Source organism: Cnephaeus nilssonii, assembly GCF_951640355.1.
Source record: "Cnephaeus nilssonii genome assembly, chromosome: 4".
NCBI lineage: Eukaryota > Metazoa > Chordata > Mammalia > Chiroptera > Vespertilionidae > Cnephaeus > Cnephaeus nilssonii.
In genome coordinates, this window is record NC_137075.1 from 47,417,729 (window position 1) to 47,444,750 (window position 27,022).

General features: G+C 36.5%; 1 protein-coding gene across 1 annotated transcript; it reads left to right on the forward strand.

Annotated features, from left to right (window-relative positions):
- Positions 1 to 9,725: 9,725 nt before the first annotated feature.
- Positions 9,726 to 26,519, forward strand: TERB2 (telomere repeat binding bouquet formation protein 2; the record flags this gene model as incomplete). The annotated part of the gene is made up of 7 exons (XM_079769729.1): positions 9,726 to 9,789; positions 9,905 to 9,986; positions 10,933 to 11,072; positions 14,017 to 14,078; positions 18,073 to 18,158; positions 24,482 to 24,570; positions 26,092 to 26,519. The coding sequence occupies 7 exons, from the start codon at positions 9,726 to 9,728 to the stop codon at positions 26,229 to 26,231; spliced, it is 663 nt and encodes a 220-aa protein (XP_079625855.1). The 3' UTR covers positions 26,232 to 26,519.
- Between the last annotated feature and the right edge of the window lie 503 nt (positions 26,520 to 27,022).

Sequence of the window (27,022 nt, forward strand, 5' to 3'; positions counted from 1 at the left end):
CATTAGTCTAGCACAGTGATGGCAAACCTATGACACGCGTGTCAGCACTGACACGCGTAGCCATTTCTGATGGCACGCTGCTGCTGAGGCAGCCGCATACCGAGGATGAAACATTTGCTGCTCCTGAGGATGAAACATTTGCAAAATAATGTTTTTTCCTCAAAGTGACACACTACCCGAGTTATGCTCAGTTTTTTGGCGAAGTTTGACACACCAAGCTCAAAAGGTTGCCCATCACTGGTCTAGCATAATGACTCTGTATTAGATAAATTTTCAGATGTATACCCTTCTTCCTATTACATTTTCTTTAAAAAAAACCCTCACCTGAGGATATTTTTAAAATATATATATTTTTATTGATTTCAGAGAGGAAAGGAGAGGGAGAGAGAGATAGGAACATCAATGATGAGAGAGAATCATTGATTGGCTGCCTCCTGCATTCCCCCTACTGGGGGTGGAGCCCGCAACCCAGGCATGTGCCCTTGACCAGAATCGAACATGGGACCCTTCCATCCACAGGCCGGCACTCTATCCATTGAGCCAAACCAGTTAGGGCTGAGGATATGTTTTTCATTGGTTCTAGAGAGAGAAAAAAGGAGAGGGGGAAAGAGAGAGAGAAGGCATCGATGTGAGAAACATCGATTGATTGCCTCCCATACATGCCCCAACCAGGGATTGAATCCACAACCTGGGTATGTGCCTGATCAGGAATCAAACACACTGGCTCCTAACCACTCGCCTGCCTGCCTGATCAGCCCTAACTGCTCACCTGCCTGCCTGATCACCCCTAACCTCTCTGCCTGCCTGCCTGATAGCCCCTAACTGCCTCTGCCTCAGTCCCTGCCACCATGGCTTTGTCGGGAAGGATGTCCGGAAGGTCGTTCAGCTGTCTGGTCTAATTAGCATATTACACTTATATTATTATAGATTACTAATGTTATTTTGCTGAACCACCTTAGAATAAGTTACAAGCATTATAATTATTTCCCCTAAATACTTCAGGAAGTATCTCCTAAGAACGAAGATATTCTCTATATAATGAATATCAAATTTAAAAAATTTAACATTGACACAATACTATTTGCCAGCTAATATTCAATCTATATTCAATAGATAAATATTTCTAATGCTGGGGTTTTAGGATCTGTGGTAAAAGATTTCAAGTAGTATGACAAAGAGTTTGGGGGATAGAAGAGGGCTTAGTTTTGCTTCCTCTTAAGTTATATGTATAGTTCTGGGTAATCGATATCTAAAATCAGTCCTTGGGGAAAGACAAGTATTACAGAGGTCAGAGAAAGGAGAGGTCAATATTCACCAGAATAGGAGAAGAAAATTATAAAGAAAAGTTGTGACTAAGTTGGATAGTGAAAAATGAGTAGGGATGAATAAAAATTCGAATCTAAATTTGGAGAAATAAATTTTTCTTAAAAATGATTTTATGTGTGGTGATGGTTGCATAGCTATATAAATATACTAGAAATTAGTGAACTGTACACTTATAATGGGCAGATTTTACAGGTTGTAAATTATACCACAATAAAGCTGTTTTTTTTAAAAAAAAAAGGAAAAGAAAAAAATTAAGGTTTTATTCAGATCACCAGGAGAAAAAGGACAGACCACAAATGTATACAAATTTTCCACTACCTATAGATGTCTACCTTAATACTTACTTGGACACACTACCTCAGCTCTCCAGCATTTTCCTTAACATTTAGGTGACCAAAATTTATTTTCCCATAGTTTTCCCAAATAATTGTTTAGTCTATACCAGTGGTCGACAAACTCATTAGTCAACAGAGCCAAATATCAACAGTACAACGATTGAAATTTCTTTTGAGAGCCAAATTTTTTAAACTTAAACTTCTTCTAATGCCACTTATTCAAAATAGACTCCCCCAGGCCATGGTATTTTGTGGAAGAGCCACACTCAAGGGGCCAAAGAGCCGCATGTGGCTCGCGAGCCACAGTTTGCCGACCACGGGTCTATACTGAATAATTTAAACAATCCCTCTACTTAGAACTCAGGTTATAATCAAAGGCAGGAATCCTTCTAATGCAAGCATGTCAAACTCATGGTCCACGGGCCACATGCGGCCCACAACATTTTGCGGCCCAGCCAATATAATGGTATTTAAGAAATGTCTTAATAAAAAATTCATAGCTTAATTTTTACAATATCATGTTATATATAATTATTAATAATGAAGTACACGTTTGCTAATGACTACGTACTATAATCATGTTGCATTCATTTCCCCCTTACATGCCTTAAGCGCAGGCACACCATTTCTCTCCACTAATACTAGCAGCGAATATTTTAGCAGCCAATTGCCATGTCATTAGTCTTGTACTGACTTGTTTGGTGTGCACAACAGGAAATACTTCGCTTTCGGAGAACAAGAAAAATAGGTTTATTTGCTTTACTCTTGTTAATGTGTGCAGTTACTCAGTGTCTGGTAAGTTAATGCTCAAGAAAAAATATTAATTTTTATTAAAATGTTCTATTATTTTATGTTAACAATTACTCATTTATTTCAGCCCTTTGTATTCAGCATGTCTCTATCGAAATAAACCTACGTTTCTATGAAAATTGAAGCTTTTGTTTTTTTGCGGCCCACATTAACTTAATCCTTGTTTATTTGGCCTGTGTTAGCCTTTGAGTTTGACATGCTTGTTCTAATGAGTATGAATCATAAAACATCATTGTGGGACCTCCCTGCTAGATACAGATTCTGAATGATAATTCATTAAGAAGTGTGACTGGGCCGAAACCGGTTTGGCTCAGTGGATAGAGCGTCGGCCTGCAGACTGAAAGGTCCCGGGTTCGATTCAGGTCAAGGGCATGTGCCTTGGTTGCGGGCACATCCCCAGTGGGGGTTGTGCAAGAGGCAGCTGATCGATGATTCTCTATCATCGATGTTTCTAGCTCTCTATCCCTCTCTCTTCCTCTCTGTAAAAAATCAATAAAATATTTTAAAAAAAAAGAAGTGTGACTGGGGCTATCATACATTGTTTATCTGAGGTCATAGGAAATGAGGCTGATAGTGACAAAAATATCCTTATATGAAGTCGAAGATAAAAAGAAGTCCCATTGCATTAGAATTCACTAAGGTGAATGCCTTGCACTTTTCTTCAACTAATTGGATATTTAAAATAACAGGTAATATCATTGCACGGTTGTATAACATAGCTGAAATACAGAAGAAATAAATAGTAAAACTGGATTACCAGGTATTTTCAGGGTAAGAGATGCCCTGGATAAATTAATTTTTCAGATGAATAAACATGGTTTGTTCAAGGCCTTATTTATTTATTTATTTATTTATTTAGTCATCTAAAGTTTTACATGTCTCCTTTTTCCCTGCTTGACAACCCCCCCCCCCCCCCACTCAGCCATTCCCACCCCAGGCAAGCCCCCACCGCCCAGTGTCTGTGTCCATTGGTTATGCTAATATGCATGCATACAAGTCCTTTGGTTGTTCTCTAACAACCCCCTCCCCTGCCATTTGTCTCTGGATCTATTCTTGTTCATAAAATTATGTTGATCATTATATCCCACATATAAGTGAGATTATGTGATATTTATCTTTCCCCGACTGGCTTATTTTGCTTAGCATAATGCTATCCAGTTCCATCCATGCTGTTGCAAATGGTAAAAGTTCCTTCTTTTTTATAGCTGCATAGTATTCCATTGTGTAGATGTACCACAGTTTTTTAATCCACTCATCAGCTGATGGGCACTTAGGTTGTTTCCAAATCTTAGCAATTGTAAATTGTGCTGCTATGAACATAGGGGTGCATATGTCCTTTCTGACTGGTGTTTCTGGTTTCTTGGGATATAGTCCTAGAAGTGGGATTACTGGGTCAAATGGGAGTTCCATTTTTAACTTTTTGAGGAAACTCCATACTGTCTTCCACAGTGGCTGCACCAGTCTGAATTCCCACCAGCAGTACACGAGGGTCCCTTTTTCTCTGCATCCTCACTAGCACTTGTCGTTTGTTGATGATAGCCATTCTGACAGGTGTGAGATGGTATCTCATTGTTGTTTTGATTTGCATCTCTCGGATGATTAGTGACTTTGAGCATGTTTTCATATGTCTCTCGGTCTTCTGTATGTCCTCTTTTGAAAAGTGTCTATTTAGATCCTTTGCCCATTTTTTGATTGGATTGTTTATCTTCCTTTTGTTATGTTATATGAGTTCTCTGTAAATTTTGGAGATTAAACCCTTATCTGAAATATCATTGGCAAATATGTTCTCCCATGCAGTGGGCTTTCTTGTTGTTTTGTTGATGGTTTCTTTTGCTGTGCAGAGCTTTTTATTTTGATCTAGTCCCATTTGTTTATTTTCTCCTTCGTCTCCATTGCCCTAGGAGCTGTGTCTGTAAAGATATTGCTACGATATAGGTCTGCTATTTTGCTGCCTATGGAGTCTTGTAGGATTTTTATGGTTTCCCGACTTACATTTAAGTCCTTTAGCCATTTTGAGTTTGTTTTTGTATATGGTGTAAGTTGGTGATCTAGTTTCATTTTTTTGCATGTATCTGACCAAATTTCCCAACACCATTTATTGAAGAGACTGTCTTGATTCCATTGTATGTTCTTGCCTCCTTTGTCAAATATTAATTGAGCATAATGGCTTGGGTCAACTTCTGGGTTCTCTTTCTGTTCCATTGGTCTATATGTCTGTTTTTGTGCCAGTACCAGGAAGTTTTGAGAACCGTGGCTTGGTAATATAGCTTGATATCTGGTGTTGTGATCCTTCCAACTTTGTTCTTCTTTCTCAGGATTGCTGTGGCTATTCGGGGTCTTTTTTTTTTTATTACAAATGAATTTTTGGAGAGTTTGTTCTAGATCTTTGAAGTATGCCATTGGTATTTTAATGGGGATTGCATTGAATCTGTAGATTGCTTTGGGTAGTATGGACATTTTAAGAATATTGATTCTACCAATCCATGAACATGGTATGTTCTTCCATTTGTTTATGTCTTCCTCTACCTCTTTTTTCAATGTCCTGTAGTTTTCTGAGTAGAGGTCTTTTACGTCTTTAGTTAAGTTTATTCCTAGGTATCTTAATTTTTTTGGTGCAATGGTAAATGAGATTGTTTTTTTCAAGGCCAAATACTTGATTAACTATTTAGATAAAATCCTCCTAAGTTGACATACTTGACTATTTTTAAAAAATTAAAATGTAAAATACATATGTAAGAGTGTATGGAATGTATATGTACAGCTTAGATTATACTACAAAGATCAAGTACTCATTGACCATTTAGCTTTGGAAACAACAGTATCAAAATCTTTGTGTACCTCTCTCAGCTCTGAGGTAATCACCAATCTACATCTTGTATCTGTGTGTTTTTTTCCCTTTTTGAAATGATTTACAGATCTGATTTTCCAACAAATATATTGTTTAGTTTTTTTTTCTATACTATATATATAAGTATAGTTTCACTACCTGCTTTTTTTAAAATCTTAAATGAATGGAATCATGTTGTATGTCTTCCTCAGTTTTTTAAAAATTCAAAATTATGTTGTGTTCCATTTTATAAAAATAAAACAATTTAAATATCCAAAATACTGTTAATAGGTAGTGGTTGTTTCTAGTTGTTTGTGTTTTTTTTTGTTGTTGTTGTTGTTTTTAAAATTTTTGTTGTTGCTGCTATTGCTTTAACAACAATGTTGCCATAAATATTATTGTATACTAGAGGCCCGGTGCACGAATTCATGTACCAGTGGGGTCCCTTGGCCTGGCCTGCAGGATCGGGCCAAAACTGGCTGACATCCCTTGAGGGGTCCCAGATTGTGAGAGGGCACAGGCCAGGCTGAGGGACCCCACTGGTGCACAATCAGGGCCGGGGAGGGACGCGGGAAGGCTCCAGGGCATGTCTGGCCAGTCTCACTCAGTCCCAATCAGCAGCAAGCTAACCTACCAATTGGAGCCTCTGCCCCCTGGTGGTCAGTACACATCATAGTGAGCGGTTGAGCACCCTTAGCATATCATTACCATATTACGCTTTGATTGGTTGAACAAACAACTGGATGACCGGCACTTAGCATATTAGGCTTTTATTATATAGGATATGTATTGGTAAATAGGAGCAAGGGTTTCTCTAGGTATATATCTAATAAATGCTGTGACATACAGTATGCATATCTCCATGTAAGTAATGCTAAATTATTGGTCAAAGTGATTGTGCCAATTTACATCCTCACAAGCAATGGGAGTTCTCATTACTGTCTTTGCCAATTCAAGTTTTACCAGTAAGGTGGACACATAATAGTATCTCATTTTAGTGTTAGTTTGTATTTCCCTAATTACCACTGTGGTTGGGCATCTTTTCATAAGTTTATTTGCCATTTAAGTTTCCTCTTCTATGAAATTCCTATTTAGGTGTTTGCCCATTTTTTCTATTGGGTTATTTTCCTTGTATTGATTCATAGGGTTATTTGCAGGTTCTGGATAACCAATCCTTTATTGGTTATTTTCTCTGCAAATATCTTCTCCTACTGGTTAATACTTGTGTCTCATTTAAAAGATTCTTCTCTATTCAGAGGCCAAAGAGATATTCTCCTGTGTTTTATTCACATGTTTTAAAATTTTGCTTTTCATATATTTTTTAAAAATATATTTCATTTTTAAAAAATTTATTTTATTGATTTTTTACAGAGAGGAAGGGAGAGGGATAGAGAGTTAGAAACATCTATGAGAGAGAAGCATCGATCAGCTGCCTCCTGCACACCTCCTACTGGGGATGTGCCCGCAACCCAGGTACATGCCCTTGACTGGAATCGAACCTGGGACCTTTCAGTCCGCGGGCCGACGCTGTATCCACTGAGCCAAACCGGTTAGGGCTGCTGTTCATATTTAAATCCCTAATAGTTCAATCAACTAGAAAGTAACAAGTATGCATTTGCATGCACCTAATATCATAATTTCAATATATATAAAGCAAAAATTAACAAAAAGAAATTGATAAAACTAAGTATATTTTAGCATGCTTCTCTCAGTAACTGATAGAGGAATCAGACAATATGAACATTCTTTAAACACACACAGAACTTTGACCATATGCTTCAATCATAAGGATAATTTCAACCAATTTTAAAGGATTATTATCACATATTCTTTGACCTTAGTGAGTTTAAGTATCCAGAAATCAATAACAATAAGGTAAATAAATAATCCCATGTATTTGAAAATTTTAAAATATTTTAAATAACGCATTGATCAAATAACTTACATTGGAATTCCAAAAATACTTTAAATTGAACAATAAAAATGGCATCTCAAAAACTTTGGCACACAGTTTAAAGGAAATTTATAGACAATATGCACATTTTAGAAAAACAAAGAATGAGCCAAGGCTGGTTTGGCTCAGTGGATAGAGCGTTGGCCTGCAGACTCAAGGGTCCCAGGTTCGATTCCGGTCAAGGGCATGTACCTTGGTTGCGGGCACATCCCCAGTGGGGGGTATGCAAGAGGCAGCTGATCTATGTTTCTCATCAATGTTTCTGGCTCTCTGTCCCTCTCTCTTCCTCTCTGTAAAAAAACAATAAAATATATTTTTAAAAAAAAGAAAAGAAAGAAAAACAAAGAATGAAAAGCAGTCATCTCTTTCAAGACATTAGAAAAAGAAAAGCAATCTAAAACCAAGGAACTTATAAGATCAGAAATTAATGGTATAGAAAAGAAATATATGAGAGTATGAAGCCAGAAGTTTATTTGAAAATGCTAATAAAATTGACAAACTATAACTAATATCAGAAAGGAAAAAGAAGCCATTACTACAGAGCTTTGCAGACATTAAAAGGATAATAAAAGGTTTTGTGAACAGCATTATAATAGTACTAGAGGCCTAGTGCACAAAATTCATGCACAAGTGCAGTCCCTAGATCTAGCTGGCAATCGAAGCGTGAGTGTCTGCATGGAATGGCAGGTCCCAGCTGACTTCTGGGCCCTGGGAGCACTTGGGCCCCCAGGCCCCCGTGTGCCCCCCTCCACCTGAGTCATCGAGTCCCCTGCAACTGCCTCTGGTCACTGTCTGTGGGGCAATCAGCAGGGCGATTGGGCCTCACTTGCTCCTGCCTTGGCCTGGTGCCACCCGCTCACTTGCTCCACCATCCCGCCGCAGTCCCGCTCTCATTGGGCCCATTGGGGCCGGCAGCGCCTCCACTGCCGTCCACTGCCGCCCACTGCCAGTGCAGTGTCACCGATGCTGCCATGTTCCACGCTGCCCCCTGGTGGTCAGCGCACATTATAGCAAGTGGTCGAACTCCTGGTTGAACTCCGGTCAAGGGGACAATTTGCATATTAGGCTTTTATTATATAGGATTTTTGAAATTTTAGATTAAATGGGCCCAACACCAGAAAATGTAGCTTATGAAAACTGATCTAAGGAGGGAGGTGGATACTGTAAAAGAAAACCATAATTTTGAGAAAATTGGAAATTTGAACACTCAGGATATTTGACTGTATTAAAAATTATTATTTTTAAGTGTGATAATGATATTGTGGTTATTTTTTAAAAGTCCAATCAAAACATTTATAGATGAAATGATAAAATGAGTTTGCTTCAAAATAATACTTGATGCTACAATTCCACTTCTGAGTATTTAACCGATTCAAAAAGACATATGCATCCCTATGTTCATTGCAGCATTATTTCCAATAGCCAAGATAAGTGTTTGTGGATTTTATAAATGGATAAAGATGTGGGATATCTATCTATATCTATACCTCTATCTCTATCTCTCTATATATCTATATATCTACATATCTATATCTATATCTATATCTATATCTATATCTATATCTATATCTATATCTATATCTATATCTATCTATATACACACACAATGGAATTTTATTAGTCATAAAAAAGATTGAAATCTGCTGGGCCAGTGTGGCTCAGTGTTTGAACTTCGATCTATGAGGTCCCTGTTCCATTCCTGGTGGGGGCACATGCCCTTTCTGTGGGCCCGATCCCCAGTGGGGGTCATGCAGGAGGCAGCCAATCAATGATTCTCATCATTGATGTTTCTTCTCTCTCTCTCCCTTCCTCTCTGAAATCAATAAAAATATATTTAAAAATAAATAAAACAAATGAACAAATAAAACAGAAACAGACTCATAGATACAGAGAACAAACTGGTGGTTGCCAGAAGGAGGCAGTGGCAGGGGGTGGGCGAAATAGGTGAAAGGGATTAAGGGGTACAAACTTCCAGTTAAAAAATAAGACACAGGGGTTATAATAACTGCAGAGAGAATAGTCAATAGTACTGCAATAACTTCATACAGCGACAGAAGGTAACTAGACTTATGGGGATAATCACATTGTAATATGCATAAATATCGAATCACTAAAACTAATATTGTAAGTCAATTATATTTCAATTAAAAATTTTGTTTGATGCTACAGAACCTGCACTCATGCCTGTACGACATGGCGCAATAATTTTGTTAGTATGCACTTTGGGTTTAGAACTCACAAGTGTGACTACCGACCCCTTCCCGCTGAAGAAGGGGAAGCCGAGCGTCCCGTTCACAGTCCCAGGAGTTGGTTTGCTCCGTCTGGTAGTGGCGGGGTCCTTCTTCCTCCTGCCCCCGGCTTTTCCCGCCCATTACCCTGAGAACCAATCATCGAGCCCGGCTTTGGAGCCAGGACCAATCAGCGATCTCTGCTACGGTTCCCTCCCCCACACCCTGACCCGCAAGGCGGCGCCATGTTTCAAGGGCAGCGGGGCTGGTTCTGCCGCAGCGTCAGCGGGAACCTGAGGCAATTCTGGGGTAGGAAGCTAGGGGAAAAGGGTGGGTGAGGTGGTGAAGGTGGCACCCCTCCCGCTCGCGTGCCTGGGCCCCAGGGTCCTTGCTGGCTCACCCCTCTTCGCTCTTGCCTCCACAGTGGCCGAAGGGGGGACGATCAGTGACCTGAGGGCCGCCGACTTCCTGTTCAGCTGCGATGCTTCGCACCCGGACACGCTGAGGTACCTGAACGCCGCCTGGCATTGCCTCTCGAGTCGTGATGAGCCAGGAGTTGGAGGTGGAAACTGCGGTCGCTCATCACTGTGGATGACGGGAAAAGACTGGAAAAGAGCAAGTTTCCAGTCCTAGATGTGGGGATTAGAATACATAGCCGTTCTCCTCTCCCTTCTGCCACGACGGCCTGGCCCCCCGCCTGATCCCCGAGTCACTTCTTGAGTTCCAGTATTAACAGCTGTCCCTCCCACAACTCCACGTGACTTTAAAAAAAATAATAATGTTTTTATTGATTACAGAGAGAGAAAGGGAGATGGAAAAGGAGAGGGAGAGAGGGACAGCAACATCAATGCTGAGAGAGGATCATTGATCGGCTGCCTCCTGCAGGCCCCTCACCGGGGATCGAGCCCGCAACCCCGGGCCTGTGCCCTGACCTGGAACCAAACCATGACCTTCTGGTTGGTGGGTGGAGGCTCCACGTGACTTCTTGGAGGCCCCTCGTATTCAATACGTTTAAACTAAATCTCCTGCATGCCCCTCATACCTGCAGTAGGGCCTGCGTTCTTAAGCTTAAAACCGTCCCAGCTTCTTTTGAATAACAACCCCTCCCCACACAATCAGTCAGTGTTCAGACACCGTGGAGTGTGCCCCTCAAACGCTCTTAGCACGCACTCTCACCACCTTAGAACACACCCGCATCACCTCTTGCCCTGACTCTCAGCGTGTTTTTCTGAGAGGTTGCTCTGCCTTCAATCTGTCCACCTGCGATCCTCCTCCTCATTGCTGTGGGGTTATGTTTGTAAAGCTGAGGTCTAATCCCCGCCCTCTGAACCCTCAGTCTCCTGGTTACCTATGGATAATCTTTCCTACTTCCATTTATTTATTCCATTTTTGCAAGGTTGAATACAGTCTTGTTAATTTGATAACCTAAAATATTTCCTTTTTTTCTCCTAGAGTCTATCAGAGCCTCGATTACATAGATGATAATGCTACCGTTTTTCATGCCTACTATCTCTCTGCAGTAGCTAATGCTGAAATTAAAAATTCAGTGGCTCTAGGTCATTTCGTTCTTCCTCCTGCATGCCTGCAAGAAGGTTAGCAAAGATCATTCATCCAACCCCTGTTAGACAGATCCAGCTAAGTCACCCAGCTGTACTGATCTAAGTGGAAAAGCATGGACTTGGGATCAGATTGCCTTGATGTATATTCCAGTTTTATTTGTTTATACTTGATTCATGCATTCACTGAGCAGGTATATTCACTGTGTGCCAGGTTTCCACCCAGGCGCTGGGGATTCGGTGCTGAATAATACACATGCAGCTCTTGTCCTCACAGTGTTCACTGGCTGGGATCCAACACTCACTAGTTCTATAACCTTTAACAACTTCTCCCAAGTTGTTTTGAGGATAAAATGAGATAATATAAGTAGTCTGATGTGTGAGCATTCAATAAACTGTTCTTTGCTAGTTTTTAATCTCTTCATTATATTTCTGAAGTTTTTTTTCTATTTTTAAAGATTCATTATGATAATAAACCCATATATTACTATTGTTCTTTATACTGTTTAAAGTACTTTCACATTAATTATTTCAGCAACCCTGTGAAGTAAAGGGTAAGTAAATAAACTGTTTCTGAAATTGGTTCTTTTAGTTTTCCCTGATTTGTTCTCTTCAAATCCTTCCTATTTTATCTGGGCTAATTAAATATCCCACTTTAAAAATATATTATTTTATTGATTTCAGAGAGAAAGGGAGAGGGAGAGATAGAGACATCAATGATGAAAGAGAATCATTGACTGGCTGCCTCCTGCATGTACCCCATTGGGGATTTAGCCTGCAACCCAGGCATATACCCTGACCATGAATCAAACCCTGACCTCCTGGTTCACAGGTCAATGCTCAACCACTGAGCCATGCAGATTGGGCAAAATATCCATTTTTATAAGTCTTGAATTATTACCCAATTCTTGATGTGTATGTGTCTATCCCTAGCAAGACAGATGTACACATTCCCCATGAGCAAAGTATTAAAAAAAACACACCAAACAACTCAAAAAAGATTTCTATAGAAGAGTTTTAGAAACTCCCCAAATTGGGTTCCTTTCATAGATTTAATGTCCTGGTAGGACCTATTTATAATAATAAGTTGTTCTAAGTGGTTATGTAAATAAATTAATTAATGACTCCTGTCTTTGAGATTAGCGTCTTAAATTAAAATGTATTTAAAATTTTAAAAATATCAGAAATGAAAACATGCTCCTTTTTAAAAATAAAAACTACACATTATTATCCACCTAGACCAATGTTGTCTAGTAGAAGTGTGAAGATGCAAATGTGAGCCACATATTAATCATTAATTTCCTAGTAGTCACATTAAAAAGAATAAAAAGAAATAGGTGAAATTAATTTTAAGAATGTATTTTATTTAACCTAATATATCTAAAGTATCATTTTCTATATATAATAAAATTATTGGGATATTTTAAGTTTTATATATTTATTTTATATATATTTTATATATATATTTTAGAGAGTAAGGGAGAGGGAAAGAGAGATAGAAACATCAACGATGAAAGGATCATTGATCAGCTGCCTCCTGCAACCTACAACCTGGGCATGTGCCCTGACCAGGAATCAAACCATGACCTCCTAATTCAGGCGTCCTCAAACTACAGCCCGTGGGCCACATGTGGGTGTTTTTGCCGTTTTGTTTTTTTACTTCAAAATAAGATATGTGCAGTGTGCATAGGAATTTGTTCATAGTTTTTTTTAAACTATAGTCTGGCCCTCCAACGGTCTGAAGGACAGTGAACTGGCCCCCTGTTTAAAAAGTTTGAGGACCCCTGTCCTAATTCATTGATTGATGCTCAACCACTGGGCCACACCAGCCGGGCATTTACATTCTTTTTTTGATACTAAGTCTTTGAAATTCAATATGTTACGCTTACAGCACATTTCAGTTTGGACTAGTGACACATTTCAATGTGGTGCCCACATCTGCCTAGTGGCTACTACTAGGCAGAATAGATCTTGAGGAATGCTACCTTTTAGACCTTGAGTGGGCTACTGTGGAATCTTTTAGGATCTTTGAGTTAGGATGATGACATAGTCCTCTGACATACTAAGCATTGTAAAATTCCTGTACTACCATGCTCACTAGATACGTTGCTCTTCCACCCTTCTTTTAACAAAGTAAATTATTGAATTATTGAGGACCTCTATTCTACAAATTCAGGAATTTTATAGCTTTTAAAAATATATATTTTTTATTGATATTAGAGAAGAAGGGAGAGATAGAAACATTAATGATGAGAGAGAATCACTGATCAGCTGCCTCCTGCACCCCCCCTTACTGGGAATCGAGCCCGCAACCCCAGCATATGCCCTGACCAGGAATCAAACCAGTGACCTCTTGGTTCCTGGGTGGACACTCAACTGCCAAGCCATGCCCATCTGGGTGATATAGCTTTTATTTTGACGGGACAATCATTTTCTTTATTAACGCTTGGCCTAAAGACACATTTAATGAAGAGATATATTCCAGCAGGAAAAGTTTACAACAATGATTCTCATAATGCATTGGAATCATCTGGGAAGTTTGATAGAAATGCAAATTCCTTAGCTCCTTCTCAATGATCTGATTCAAAAGGAATCTGCATTTTAAACAAGTATCTTAGGTGATTTTGATACAGTGGGAAAATGCTGGCCTAGAAATCTCAGACTTGAAGTAAAATTCAGAAAATGTTACATTTACTTTTTAAAAATGGTATTGGAGCCCTAACCGGTTTTGCTCAGTGGGTAGAGCATCGGCCTGTGGACTGAAAGGTCCCAGGTACGATTCTGGTCAAGGGCATGTACCTTGGTTGCAGGCACATCCCCAATAGGGTTGTGCAGGAGGCAGCTGATTGATGTTTCTAATTCTCTATCCCTCTCTCTTCCTCTCTGTAAAAAATCAATAAAATATATATTTTTAAAAAAGAATAAACTTTTAAAAAATAATAAAATAAAAAATGGTATTGAATTTTTTTCCCTATCACAGAAATAAGAAGAAAAATTGGTAGTTTTATTTGGGAACAAGACCAACATTTTCTGAGAGAAAAGGTAAGAGTAAAATAAGGTACTTAAATAAAATCTATAGTTTCAAAAATTTTTGAAAGAAATGTAATCTTAAAAATGTTTGCCTATGACATGATCCAGATTAAGGAATTTAAAGGTTATGCTTTTATTGAACACTATCTGATTTGACATTGTTTTTGTACTAGTACAATAGTTATATTGAGATTTTTTGTATGAATAAAATTATTCACATAACTTGAAAATTTGCTTTTGTCAGTAATATTAAGGGAGTGATAGTTGCACAGTATAGACCAGTTCTTTACTGCCAGTGTAGATTCTAACTGATTAATTACTGTGTTGTGCCATTTGTTAAAGGTTTTGAATAACACCCCTCAATACATTTGTATAATACTAAAAATTGACTAGCTTTTGCCATCCTGCTTCAATTTACCTATGCTTTGACTTCAGAGTTGTTATGCAATAGCCAAATTTGGGATAATTTGAACATCAAAATTAACAATGATAATAAGGAATTATAAAAATTAAACTTTTTAAAGTCCATGATTATATAGTGATACTTCAAAAACATAAAGAAAAAAATGGAGGAACAGAAGGAAGGAAGGAAAAAATGCAGGAAGGAAAAGGTGGGATAAGAGAAATTTTCCTTACAGAATAGCAGCTAATAAATACACAAAGAATGATAGAATAGAAATTTTTAAATGATAGAATTAAAATTTTAAAAGTCCATGACTATATAGTAATACTTCAAAAACATAAAAAAAATGGAAGAATAGAAGGGAGGAAAGGAAGGAAAGAAGGAATGAAGGGATAGAGAAAGGAAAAGGTGGGATAAGAGAAATTTTCCTTATAGAATAGCAGCTAATAAATATACAAAGAATGATAGAATAGAAAATCCCCACTTTATCACTCCCAATAAAATAATTGACTTAGGCAAGGGTCATTAATGGATGTTAAAAACATGATTGCAAATGATCACCCCACAGATTACTTATTATAAAGGTAAGCAATGTACCTTTACACTGGAGAGATCTATTATACCACCACCTTAACCATTGATTGAATTTAGCATCACCAATACTGGACAAACTCTCATTATGTTCAGCTTGATGTAATATAATAAAAAGTACTGTGTAATGTTCTTGTTCAAAATACTTAATCTGAATCTACTTATGGGTAAACACTCAGGCAATTCTAGAATATTGAAAATATCAGAAAACAACTAGCTGGCTTAGGCTCTTTAAAACAATGCCATTAAAAAAAAAAAAAAGGCAGGAAGGCACTCTCCTTCCAGGGAGCATGCCCATGCCATTCCATTCCCTCTCCTTCCCCGACAGGCATGTATCCTCTAACCTCTAAGGGACCCCATGAGACTTGCACCCAGGTGACAATGGCCAGCAGTAGCTGGTCCAGAACTAACTTCCTGAACCTGTCTCCAAGGCCCCCTATTCTCTGACTTCCCAGTGAGCTAAGGTAGCCCAGTCTAGGTCTCCAATTGCTTCTTCTATGCCCTTCCTTGTTTCACTGTCCTAAGTATATTTTTGCTGCAGTCAATATATTCTTGCTTGCTTTAAAAAAAAATAGCAGGAAGACTGTTTTAAATTAAGATATAATCAAATGTGATGTACAAACCTTGATTGGATTGGATTCTGGATTTTTTTTTAAATAAAAAAAGACATTTTTAGAACAATTGGGAAAATTCTAAATATGGACTGTATATTAGGTGATATTGAATTAACATTAATTTTAAAAATTATGATAGAGGTATTATAAAGATAAAATATATTTTTTAGAAAATGCATGCTAAAAGCCTGACCAGCATGGCTCAGTGGTTGAACTTCGACCCATGAACCAGGACATTTTGATTCCCGGTCAGGGCACATGCTTGGATTGCAGGCTAGGTCCCCAGTGTGGGGTGTGCAGGAGACAGCTGATCAATGATTCTTTCTCATCATTGATGTTTCTATATCTCTCTCCCTCTCCTTTCCTCTCTGAAATCAATAAAAATATATCTAAAGGAAAATGCATGCTAAAGATTAAGGAGTAAAATGTTATAATATCTGAAATATTTTCAAATGGTCCATTAAAAATAAAAATTTATAGAAGGAATGCAAGGTGGTAAAAATGTTAACACTTTGTGAATCTAGGTGAAAGGCATATTGTACTTATTGTATTATTCTTTAACATTCGGTAAGTTTGAAATTTTTTCAAAATAAACAGTTAGGGCCCTGACTGGTTTGGCTCAGTGGAGAGAGCATCAGCCTGCAGACTGAAGGGTCCCAGTTTCGATTCCGGTCAAGGCATGTACCTTGGTTGCGGGCACATCCCCAATAGGGGGTGTGCAGGAGGCAGCTGATCGATGTTTCTCTCTCATCAATGTTTCTACCTATCCCTCTCCCTTCCTCTCTATAAAAAAATCAATAAAATATTTTAAAAAATAAACAGGGAGAACATCTTTATAATATAATATGTCTAAAGCCAAGCAATTAATTTATATATTTTGTACTCCTTTTATAAATTTGTTTTTTCTTCCCAAAGTGTTATTATCTGAAAATACTAATAGTTCTTTTATATTCTTTGTCTATGTTGTACAAAGGACCAAAATATTTAATCCTTGACTTATCACAGTGTTTCCAGGGACATGAATAGTTATTTGACAGTAATTATTGAGTATACCAGAACTTTAGAGCTAAAAAGTTCTTAAAAATCATTAATTTAATCACTCAGTTTTAGAAATGAGAAAACTGAGGTAAAGAGAAGCAAAGATCTGTGTTGGTTCACATAGCCAGATATTATTAGCAAAGTTGAACAAAATTTTCTCAGCTCCCCAACCCAGTCTAATGTTTTTTTCTACTAAAAATTAGTAGAACATTCCTGCTGTACTATTGACTATTGACTGGAGACTATTGACTCTAGAAGTTGTATGATTATATAACAAGGGGTTTTATTAGTTCTTTCTAAATATTGATTGATATAGACTATTAGCCAATTATAATATAATTATACTATATAATAAAACCCTAATATGCAAATCGACTGAACGGTGGAACAACGAGTCACTATGACGTGCACTGACCACCAGAGGCTAGACACTCAATGCAGGATCTGCCCCCTGGTGGTCAGTGCACTCCCACAGGGGGAGCGCTGCTCAGCCAGAAGCCGGGTTCACAGCTGGTGAGCACAGTGGCAGTGGCAGGAACCTCTCCTGCCTCCGTGGCAGCACTAAGGATCCCTCGGGGTTCCTGGACTGCGAGAGGGCGTAGGCCGGGCTGAGGGACACCCCGCATCCCCCAGTGCACGAATGTCGTGCACTGGACCTCTAGTAGTATATATGGGTAGAAGGTACTTCACTGAATGGCAACAATAAGGGTAAAATTGGTAAGTAATTTTGGGGAGCGTTATTATTGTTATTTAGAGTGTATTTGTGACCTAAATATAGCAATTTCCTAATGGCATATTAAGTAAATATGTTATGTGATAGGTACCAGTATTTGAGTTACTATCACATAATCTTTAGTTCTTTTCTAACTCCATAGCTAAATACTTAACTTTAATTTTGAAGGGGAAACAATTTTTAAAGCTTACTTCATATTTTTGATTTGTAACTCACAGACAGCTGAAGAATCTCCAATTCAAAAATTTTAAGAGAGTTTAATAACACTTTTTTTTGTTCGTTTCCTTATTTTAAAAAAACTAAGAAGTAATATGACCATATTAGGGAAAATTTCAAAAACTGAAAAAGAATAAAATCAGTCAAAAGTTTTACTATCTAATACAACCACAGCTGATATTTTAAAAATTTTGTTTTTCTTTCTTTATGTATCTGTAAAAATCTAGAGTGTAATTGTGTGTGTAAAAATTTTTGTTAAGTTTTTCCACCAAACTAGATTAAATGTACCTAGGTATATAAATACTTTATGACTCTTATATCGTGCCAATGTACTTCTTTTATTAAAAAAATTATTGATTAGCTTATTGGTGTGCTGATTTTTAAAAATGTGATTTCTTTTGCTATCCACAGCATGATGAAGTAATGTCAAATGAAAGAAACATCCTTAAGGAAAACAGTGAACTGGCCACAGATCACAAAAAAGAATTATCCAAAAGGTATTGAATTCATATACTTCATTGATATTCAATTCAATGTAGACATCTTTGAGCACTGACAGTGTATTTATCTCATTCAATTTTTACAGTCTCTTATGAGATTATATTATCATTTTCACATTGACATTTTAGAAAGCAATCTAGGGTCAGAGAGATTGTAATTTGTCCAAAGTCTTGTATAAGTGGGAGAAGAAGGATTTGAACTGGATCAGCCTAATTCTAGAGCCCATGCATTTAACTACTATGCTAGATTAACCTTGCAGAAAAGAAACTAGAATTTTATCTATATTATGAATACTGTTATATTATTTTTAAAATATATTTTTAATAATAAGAAAATATACTAAATATTAGCAGTAATATTATTAGGATTGAAAGTTCTGAATGATTTCTCCCTCTCCTTTCCAAATTGTTTTGTAATGTGATTACTTTGATTTAAGAAATTAAATTTAAAAAGACAAACATGGACTTGCCATTGTGTTAGGGCCAATCTATGAGAGGCCCCCTTATTGCTGGCTTATTTATTATCTAGTCCTAATTTCATATTTCCAGTTCAATGGTTTTAAAATATTCATAGGATAGCATTGGTTATGTGAAAGTCTGGTATTTGGCTACTAAAATAAAAATGATCAATATTTTAAAAAATGATCACTATTAGTCTTTCTTCCATATAAAAAGTAATAAGTTTAATCTTTATCATTTTTTCAATGTTAAGTTTTTCTCCTTATAATTTTTCTACCTACTATTTTAGTTTATTAAAATTTTATGTAAGTTGTCTGATTTAACACAATGCTGTATATTCAATTATGTTAAGTTTAATAAAACATTGCTTCATGGTCTTGTGACTTCTAGATATTCTACCACTTAAGTTTAAGAATCCATATTTTAGGTCTTTTGGATCTCTACGTGTAACATTCCTTTGAGCTTACTTGTTATGCTTTTTGAGATAAGAAATTGGTAAGGAAAGGAAGAAAAATGAAAATAGGAGAGGTGAGACCATGAAGATATTAAGAGATGGGTAGAGGAGAGAATAGTTATCCTAAGTGGCCTTGTAAGAAAAGGCTGGGAAATAGAAATACAAAGTCACTCCCAGTGATTCATTGGACTAGGAAAGATACAAGATATATAAATTCTTTAAGAAACAGTTGTCCTGACCTGGCCAGTTTTGCTCAGTGGTTAGGTTAGAGCATCAGCCCTCAGACCAAAGGGTGGAGGGTTTGATTCCCAATCAAGGGCATAGACTGGGGGTTCAATCCCCGGCCCAGTTTGGGGCGCGTGTGGGAAGCAAGCAATTGGTGTTTCTCTCTCTTCCCTTCTCCCTCCCTTCCACTCTGTCTGAAAACCAGTGGGGAAAATATCCTCAGGTGAGGATTAAAACAACAACAACAAAAACAAGTTTCCTCCACAGAATCCATTAAGAAAAGATTGCCTAGCTTGTGTGGTGCTGTGGTTGAGCGTTGACCTATGAACCAGGAGGTCATGGTTAGAATCCCATTCAGGGCATATGCCCTGGTTATGAGCTCCTGCAGCCAATCAATGATTCTCATCATTGATATTTCTCTCTCTCTCTCTCTCTCTCTCCCTCTCCCTTTCTTTCTGAAATGAATAAAAATATTTTTTAAGAAGAAAAAAATTGATAAACATAACCAAAATATTTTAAACTTGTACATGGCAATAAAAATATTATAATCCAAGTCAAATAAAAATATTATAATCCAAGTAAATATACATTAGGAAAAACATTTGACAAAGGCTTGTTTCCTTAATACTATATAGATACTATATAAAGAGGGCTTGCAAATCTGGGGAAATATGTCCAATCGAATAACAACAAAAATAGACAAAGGATGTGAATAGACACCTTCAGTAGGTGTCTACCTAGAGCCGTTTCTTTGTGGAACCACCAGAGGGTGTAGTGCAAACATAGATAAAATATACTTTACGCTTGAAGCATTTATTTTGTTGGCATACTACAAGTATTAAACACTAAGTGGCGAACTAGTTATTTAGTAATTGCTAAATACAAGACTCTTGTGAGCTCAGCAGTTCACAATAATTAGTTTCTTAGAACCTTATAAGATAGATAAATAGTATTAGCCCCATTTTATAGTTGAGGTCTCAGAGAGCTAAATAATTCACCCAATATTATTTAAGTGGTGAAGCTGAAACCAAGGCTAACTAATTGACTCAGACTACAAACCCTTAATCACTATGCTGTTTTCCTTTCCCAATACATTCATAAAATCTTCAGAAAATTGTATGGATTTCTTTTCTTGCTTTTAATTACAGTAATTTTATTATGATGAGTGTAATGCATGCAATTTGTTAAAATAGAATATACAAAAAAACAAATAAATAAAATTTAAACCCCACCATTGAGAGATAACCATCATCAACATTAGTATATTTCTTGCTAGTTTTATACAAATACATGCATTAAGTAGAGTTGATATTGACTGCATATACAGGGTGGTGCAACAATAGGTTTATAGTTGTGAGTGTGTAAAACACAGAGTTTATGTTTATATTATTATTTATTAATTACTATATTAATTTCCACATGAATAACTATAAACCTACTTTTGTCCTATCCTGTTTAGTCTGTCTCTTGATTTTCCCCATTTTGAAAAGCCTTATTTGATATTATGATTTGTAATGGCTGCATATGGTATTCATCTTGTTTAATCACCTTCCTTTTTTTCTTCTTTTTTTATTGATTAAGGTATTACATATGTGTCCTTAACCCCCCATTGCCCCCCAACCCCCCACTCATGCCCTCACCCCCCTGTTGCCTGTGTCCATTGGTTATGCTTATATGCATGCATACAAATCCTTTGGTTGATCTCTCCCCCTTACCCCCACCCTCCCCTACCTTCCCTCTGAGGTTTGAGCATCTGATTGATGCTTCTGTCTCTGGATCTGTTTTGTTCATCAGTTTATGTTGTTCATTATAATCCACAAATGAGTGAGATCATGTTATATTTATTTTTCTCTGACTGACTTCTTTCGCTTAGCATAATGCTCTCCAGTTCCATCCATGCTGTTGCAAATGGTAGGAGCCTTCTTTTTTATAGCAGCGTAGTATTCCATTGTGTAGATATACCACAGTTTTTTAATCCATTCATCTGCTCATGGGTACTTAGGCTGGTTCCAAATCTTAGCTATTGTAAATTGTGCTGCTATGAACTTAGGGGTGCATATATCCTTCCTGATTGGTGTTTCTAGTTTCTTGGGATATATTTCTAGAAGTGGGGTCACTGGGTCAAATGGGAGTTCCATTTTTAGTTTTTTGAGGAAACTCCATACTGTTCTCGACAGTGGCTGCACCAGTCTGCCTTCCCACCAGCCGTGCACGAGGGCTCCTTTTTCTCTGCATCCTCACCAGCACTTGTCATTTGTTGATTTGTTGATGATAGCCATTCTGACAGGTGTGAGATGGTATCTCATTGTTGTTTTGATTTGCATCTCTCTGATGATTAGTGACTTTGAGCATGTTTTCATATGTCTCTTGGCGTTACTTATGTACTCACCTTCCCTTTTTTAAAAAAAATATTTTTTATTGATTTCAGAAAGGAAGGGAAAGAGAGAGAGATAAAAGCATCAATGATGAGAGAGAACCATTGATTGGCTACCTCCTGCATGCCCCCCACTGGGAATGTGCCCTGACTGGGAATGGAACCATGACCTCCTAATTCATAGGTTGAGGCTCAATCATTGAGCCACGCTTAAAAATGTTTTAAATTATTTACAAGTTGTTTCCCTTATGGCACCTTCATGAACATCTTTTTAAAAATAAATCTTTCTCAAAAAAATAGAAAAAATCTTTCTCTACTTTTTAAGATAACTTTCTTAATGTAAATTCTCAAATGTGGAATTTACAGTATAAAGAGATATGAATACTTTTTAAGGGCCATGACATCTACTGTTAGTTGCTTCCCACAAAAGTATAAATTTAGATTACTACTAGTATTGGTCTCGCTGCATCCTCATCATTATATTGAGTGTTAATAAGAAGCCTTGTGTTAATTTAATAGATGAAAATGGCATCTTCTTTTAATTTTCATATTTATTTGATTACTAATAGGTTTGAACATTTTTTAATTTGTTTGTTAGAATTTCATAGTTCCTTTTCTATGGCTTTTTTGTTTCTATTATTTCTCCATTTTCTATTGGGGGGGGTCCTTATTGTCTTTCTTATCAACTTGTCTGTCATCTTTATATAATAACTATATTAAACTTTTGCCAGTTTGTCACATTATATCCTCAGTTTGTGGTCTGGTTTATACTTCCTCAGAGATACAAGTTTTAAATGTTCACATTATTAAATTAATCACTTTTATAATTTTTCTATTGTTTTTACCTTCAGAAAAATTCTTTCCCATTCAGAGATTAAATGGGTTTTTAATTCTGCAGGTATTTATTTTGGTATAAGTTAATAAGAATATCTAAATTTATTTTTGTTTTTTAATAAGAAATTACCACAGTTTTTTGAAAAATAAATCTATTTCAACTGATGTGTGATTTCCCTTTGTCATATGTTGTTTTATGTATTTGAAGATCTATTTTTGGACTATTTGTTTTATTCCATTAATCTGTGAATCTATTTTTATATCAATAAAATCTTATTTTAAGTTAGATAACGTTATTTATATATTTTAATACCTGGGGAAAAAAACAAGTCCCAAACTCCTTTTTCCTTGGCTCTTCATGCTACACATTATTTTTCTATTTTCAAAATTTAATTATTTTTAATATGTAAAATATTCACCTGTTTCAAAATCTAAGATATATAAAAGAGGGTACTATGAAAATATACAGGCCTCTAAAAAGCCAATTTCGTTTCCAGAGGCAATCCATATTATCAGTTTCTAATATATACATGTACTAGAAAATTTATAAAATATTCTTTCATTTCTCCTTTTTGCACAAATAGTAATACACTGTATTCCATTCGTGATGCAACAGGGCCACTGTTTTAATTACTGATATTGTGATTTAATATCTAGAACTAGTTCCTCCTCCTTACTCTTTTTCCAGTTTTCTTAGCTATTATTTCTCAAATTTTCCTTCTGATTTTTGCAACCACCTTGTTCATATTTTTAAAAAATTCTTGTTGTTATACTTAGTGATATTACAAAGAATTTATAGATTAACTTAGGGACAATGTCTATGATATCAAATACTTCTATCCAAGGAAGTGGTATTTTCTCCCATTTGTTCAAGTTTTCTTTTGTGGCCCTTAAGGAACTTTTTCTTATTTTCTTTATATAAATCTGTACTTCCTTTAAGAATATTCCTAGGTATGTTATTTCATTCTATTACAAATTTAGTCTTGCCTCCTATTAGATCTTCTAACATGCTGTTAAGATGAATTTTAGAATTTTTTTTCCCTTAAGCTCTAAGGGACTTTATTGAGAATTGTATTAAACTTCAATTTGAGAAGAACTACTGTCTTTATAATTTTCAATATTCCTATCCAGGAGAATGCTTTGGTTTTCCTTTATTTTTTCTTCTATATTTCAATCAAGTTTTTTTTTTTATTTTTCTATATATCTATACTAATAAAAAAGAAAGATGCAAATAGACTGTACCTTCACACACACACCAGCCAATCAGGAGTGTGTATGCAAATTGGCCCAACAAAGATGGTGGGTTAATTTGCATACACAGGCGGCCAGGGGCGAGACGCTTGCATTATCGTCATGGCGATGACGCAGGCGTTTCGCACTGCCCCAGCCGCTCCGGTCCTCTGGGCAGCATGGGAAGGTGGAAAGGTGGCTCTGGCCGGAGTGAAGGTGGTGCCGGCAGCCAGAGGAAGGAAGGCCCATTCTTGCACAAATCTTCGTGCATTGGGCCTCTAGTCTAATTATAAAGTACTAGAGGTCCAATGTACGAAATTCATGCAAGGGGCTCGGCCCTCACAGTCTAGCTTGGTTCAGAAGGTCGTCTGGACAGTTGTTCAGAACAATGTCTGGACGGTCATTCTGCTGTCTGGTCTAATTAGCATATTAGCTCTGTATTATATAGGATTGTTGAATTATTATGCATTCAAAAATACTGAGTAAAAGACCCAGACCTCTATTTAACTCAATAAATACTTGTTTTATAAAATGGCCAAGATAATAAAAAATATCCATAGAGGCCTTATATTACTTAGAAGCACAAAAGAAGTTCACACTTAACATTTTTACCCAATTAAAATTAAGACTGAAATCTGATCAAAGAGCAATTAGATTACTATGTATATTGCCTGGAATAATTTCTCATTTGTAAAACAAGCCCAAAAAACAAATATAAATATGACTTTCTGTTTAATTTTACAGCACAAAAAAGCATTTTATAAGGACTCCAGTTACAGAAAAGCAGATGTACTGCCCTCTTCAGAATTATCCAGTGAACAACATGGTAACAGGTAATTTTAAATAAAATTTACCCCAGCTGGTGTGGCTCAGCGGTTCAGTATCAAATCAGGAAACAAGAGGTCACTGGTTTGATTCCTGGTTCAGGGCACATGCCTGGGTTGCAGGCTCAATCCCCAGTGTGGGGCATGCAGGAGGCAGCTTGATCAATGATTCTCTCTCATCATTGATGTTTCTATCTCTCTCTCTTCCTCTCCCTTCCTCTCTGATATCAATAAAAATATATATTTTTAAAAAAAGATATTTTCTGAGGTAAATGGCTATGATTAAAATATCTTTAAAAATATTAATCAGTTTTATCTGATTGAATTCATAGCTAATTTATTAACTGTGAATTTGTTATCTAATATGAGAAACAATCAAACTATAAACATAGATAACCTGTTGGTGGTGGTGTTCTAAATTCAATCATTCTTGCGTACTATCAGAATTTTTGTCTTACAGGATTTACTTTTTAAATTAAGTTCCACTTTTAGTATAAACCATAAATACTTATATTACACATGAAATATAATCACTCAGATAAGAATTCCATATGAAGGTAATATTGCTAAAGTGACTGAGTTCTTTTTTTCAAAAATATTTTTTTATTGACTTCAGAGAGGAAGGGAGAGGGAGAGAGAGACAGAAACATCAATGATGAGAGAGTATCATTGATCTGCTGCCTCCTGCACACCGCCTACTAGGGATCGAGCCCACAACCAGAGCATGTGCCCTTGACTGGAATCAAACCCCGGACCTTCCAGTCTGCAGTTCAATGCTCTATTCACTGAGCCAAACCAGCTGGGGCAAGTGACTGAGTTCTTAAATTCTAGGAGTTCTTTTTGACATTAATATCTATTTCAGATTATTCATGACATCAAAATTACTCATACCAATAATCTTTGTTGACTAAGCAATAATGTCAATCTTCCCATTAAGTTTTTATTAAAAGAATATTATCTCAGTGTTAGCAGTGAAGGAAAGTGTTGCCTCTGCTATTAGGAAAGATGAACTGTTTGTGCCGATTGTAGCTAGTTGAATAATTCTAAATGATTATACTCTAAACCAGAAATACTTCCCAGTTGTTTTTTTTACCTAGGTACTTGAATATTCCATCCCCAAACTCAACATGACACTCTCAATAGTCAAAGTGGTTAATTAAGTATCTTTGTTTTAAAGGGAGGTAGAAGGGTAGCTTAGTTAGAGTATTGTTCTGATTCACCAAGGTTATGGTTTCCATCCCCAGTTAGGACACATACAAGAATCAACCATAAATAAGTAGAATAACAAATTGATGTTTCTCTCTCTAAAAACCAATAAATAAAAATAAAAGGAGGTAGAAGGTTGTGGGGAACAGGTAAGGGATAAGAAGGTTGTTTACTGATAATTATCAAGTGTTATGGAGAATCTTCTGACTAGTATTATTTCTTCTTTTCTAAGAACCTTCTTTAGAAATCTTAACCCTAATCAACCACAACACTGAAAATCAGATAGTTTGACAAAATTTCAAATATATGCTTTTTTTTTTGTAGGCTATATATCAATTGATGCCATGAAGAAATTCCTTGGGGAGCTACATGACTTTATTCCTGGAAGTTCAGGATATTTGGCATACCATGTTCAAAATGAAATTAATATGTCTACCATAAAAAACAAATTGAAGAGGAAATAAATTAAATTGTCCTTGTATCTGGGAATTTATTTTCTATAAAATATTATCAAAGATGGGCATGATTTTAAATTCTCCCATTTGGGACAGGGGTATGAGGAAATGGAGGTGATTTCTTTCCTTTCTATCTCAAAAATGTATCTTTAGAATATTCACAATCTTTTTGGCTTTGTATTTTGACATTTGGACTGGACTGTTTCCCCAGCTTGTAACGTATGTCCACAAATTCTGAATGTACAGATGTTTGGAGTAATTGTCATTGAAACATACTTTATAAGATATCTCTCTCTCTTTCTCTCTCTCTCCCCTGATTCTCTTTTAGCTTTAACATTTTATTATATGTATATTTTTCTAGGTTCATTGATGTGAATGTAAAATTTATTATTCTGATAATTTTATTTCAATTAAAAAATTAGAATGCTAAGTTGAATTCTGAAAATATGGAGTTGAATTCTTACTTGAAAATATGGAGTAGAACATTTTAATAATTCAGACTTCTTCAAGTGTGGACAGTTTCTGATAATAAATGTATCAGAAGTGATTTAATATAAACAAGTGTTATGTCATCTGAAATGAACCCTTAAGGCATCTTAAGATCTTAGTACTGGAAAGGACCTGAGAGAACATAGAGTCCAATCCATTTATTGCTTTTAATGAGGAAATGAAGGCCTTGAAAAGGTGTTTTGCCTGGGTGACTAGCTGGGGGCTGATCCAGGACTGGAACATAGTTCTCTTCATTTTCTAGGCCAGTGCTTCCCTCCTCTTCCATGTGGTATATGCTGTAGCCTGTGTCA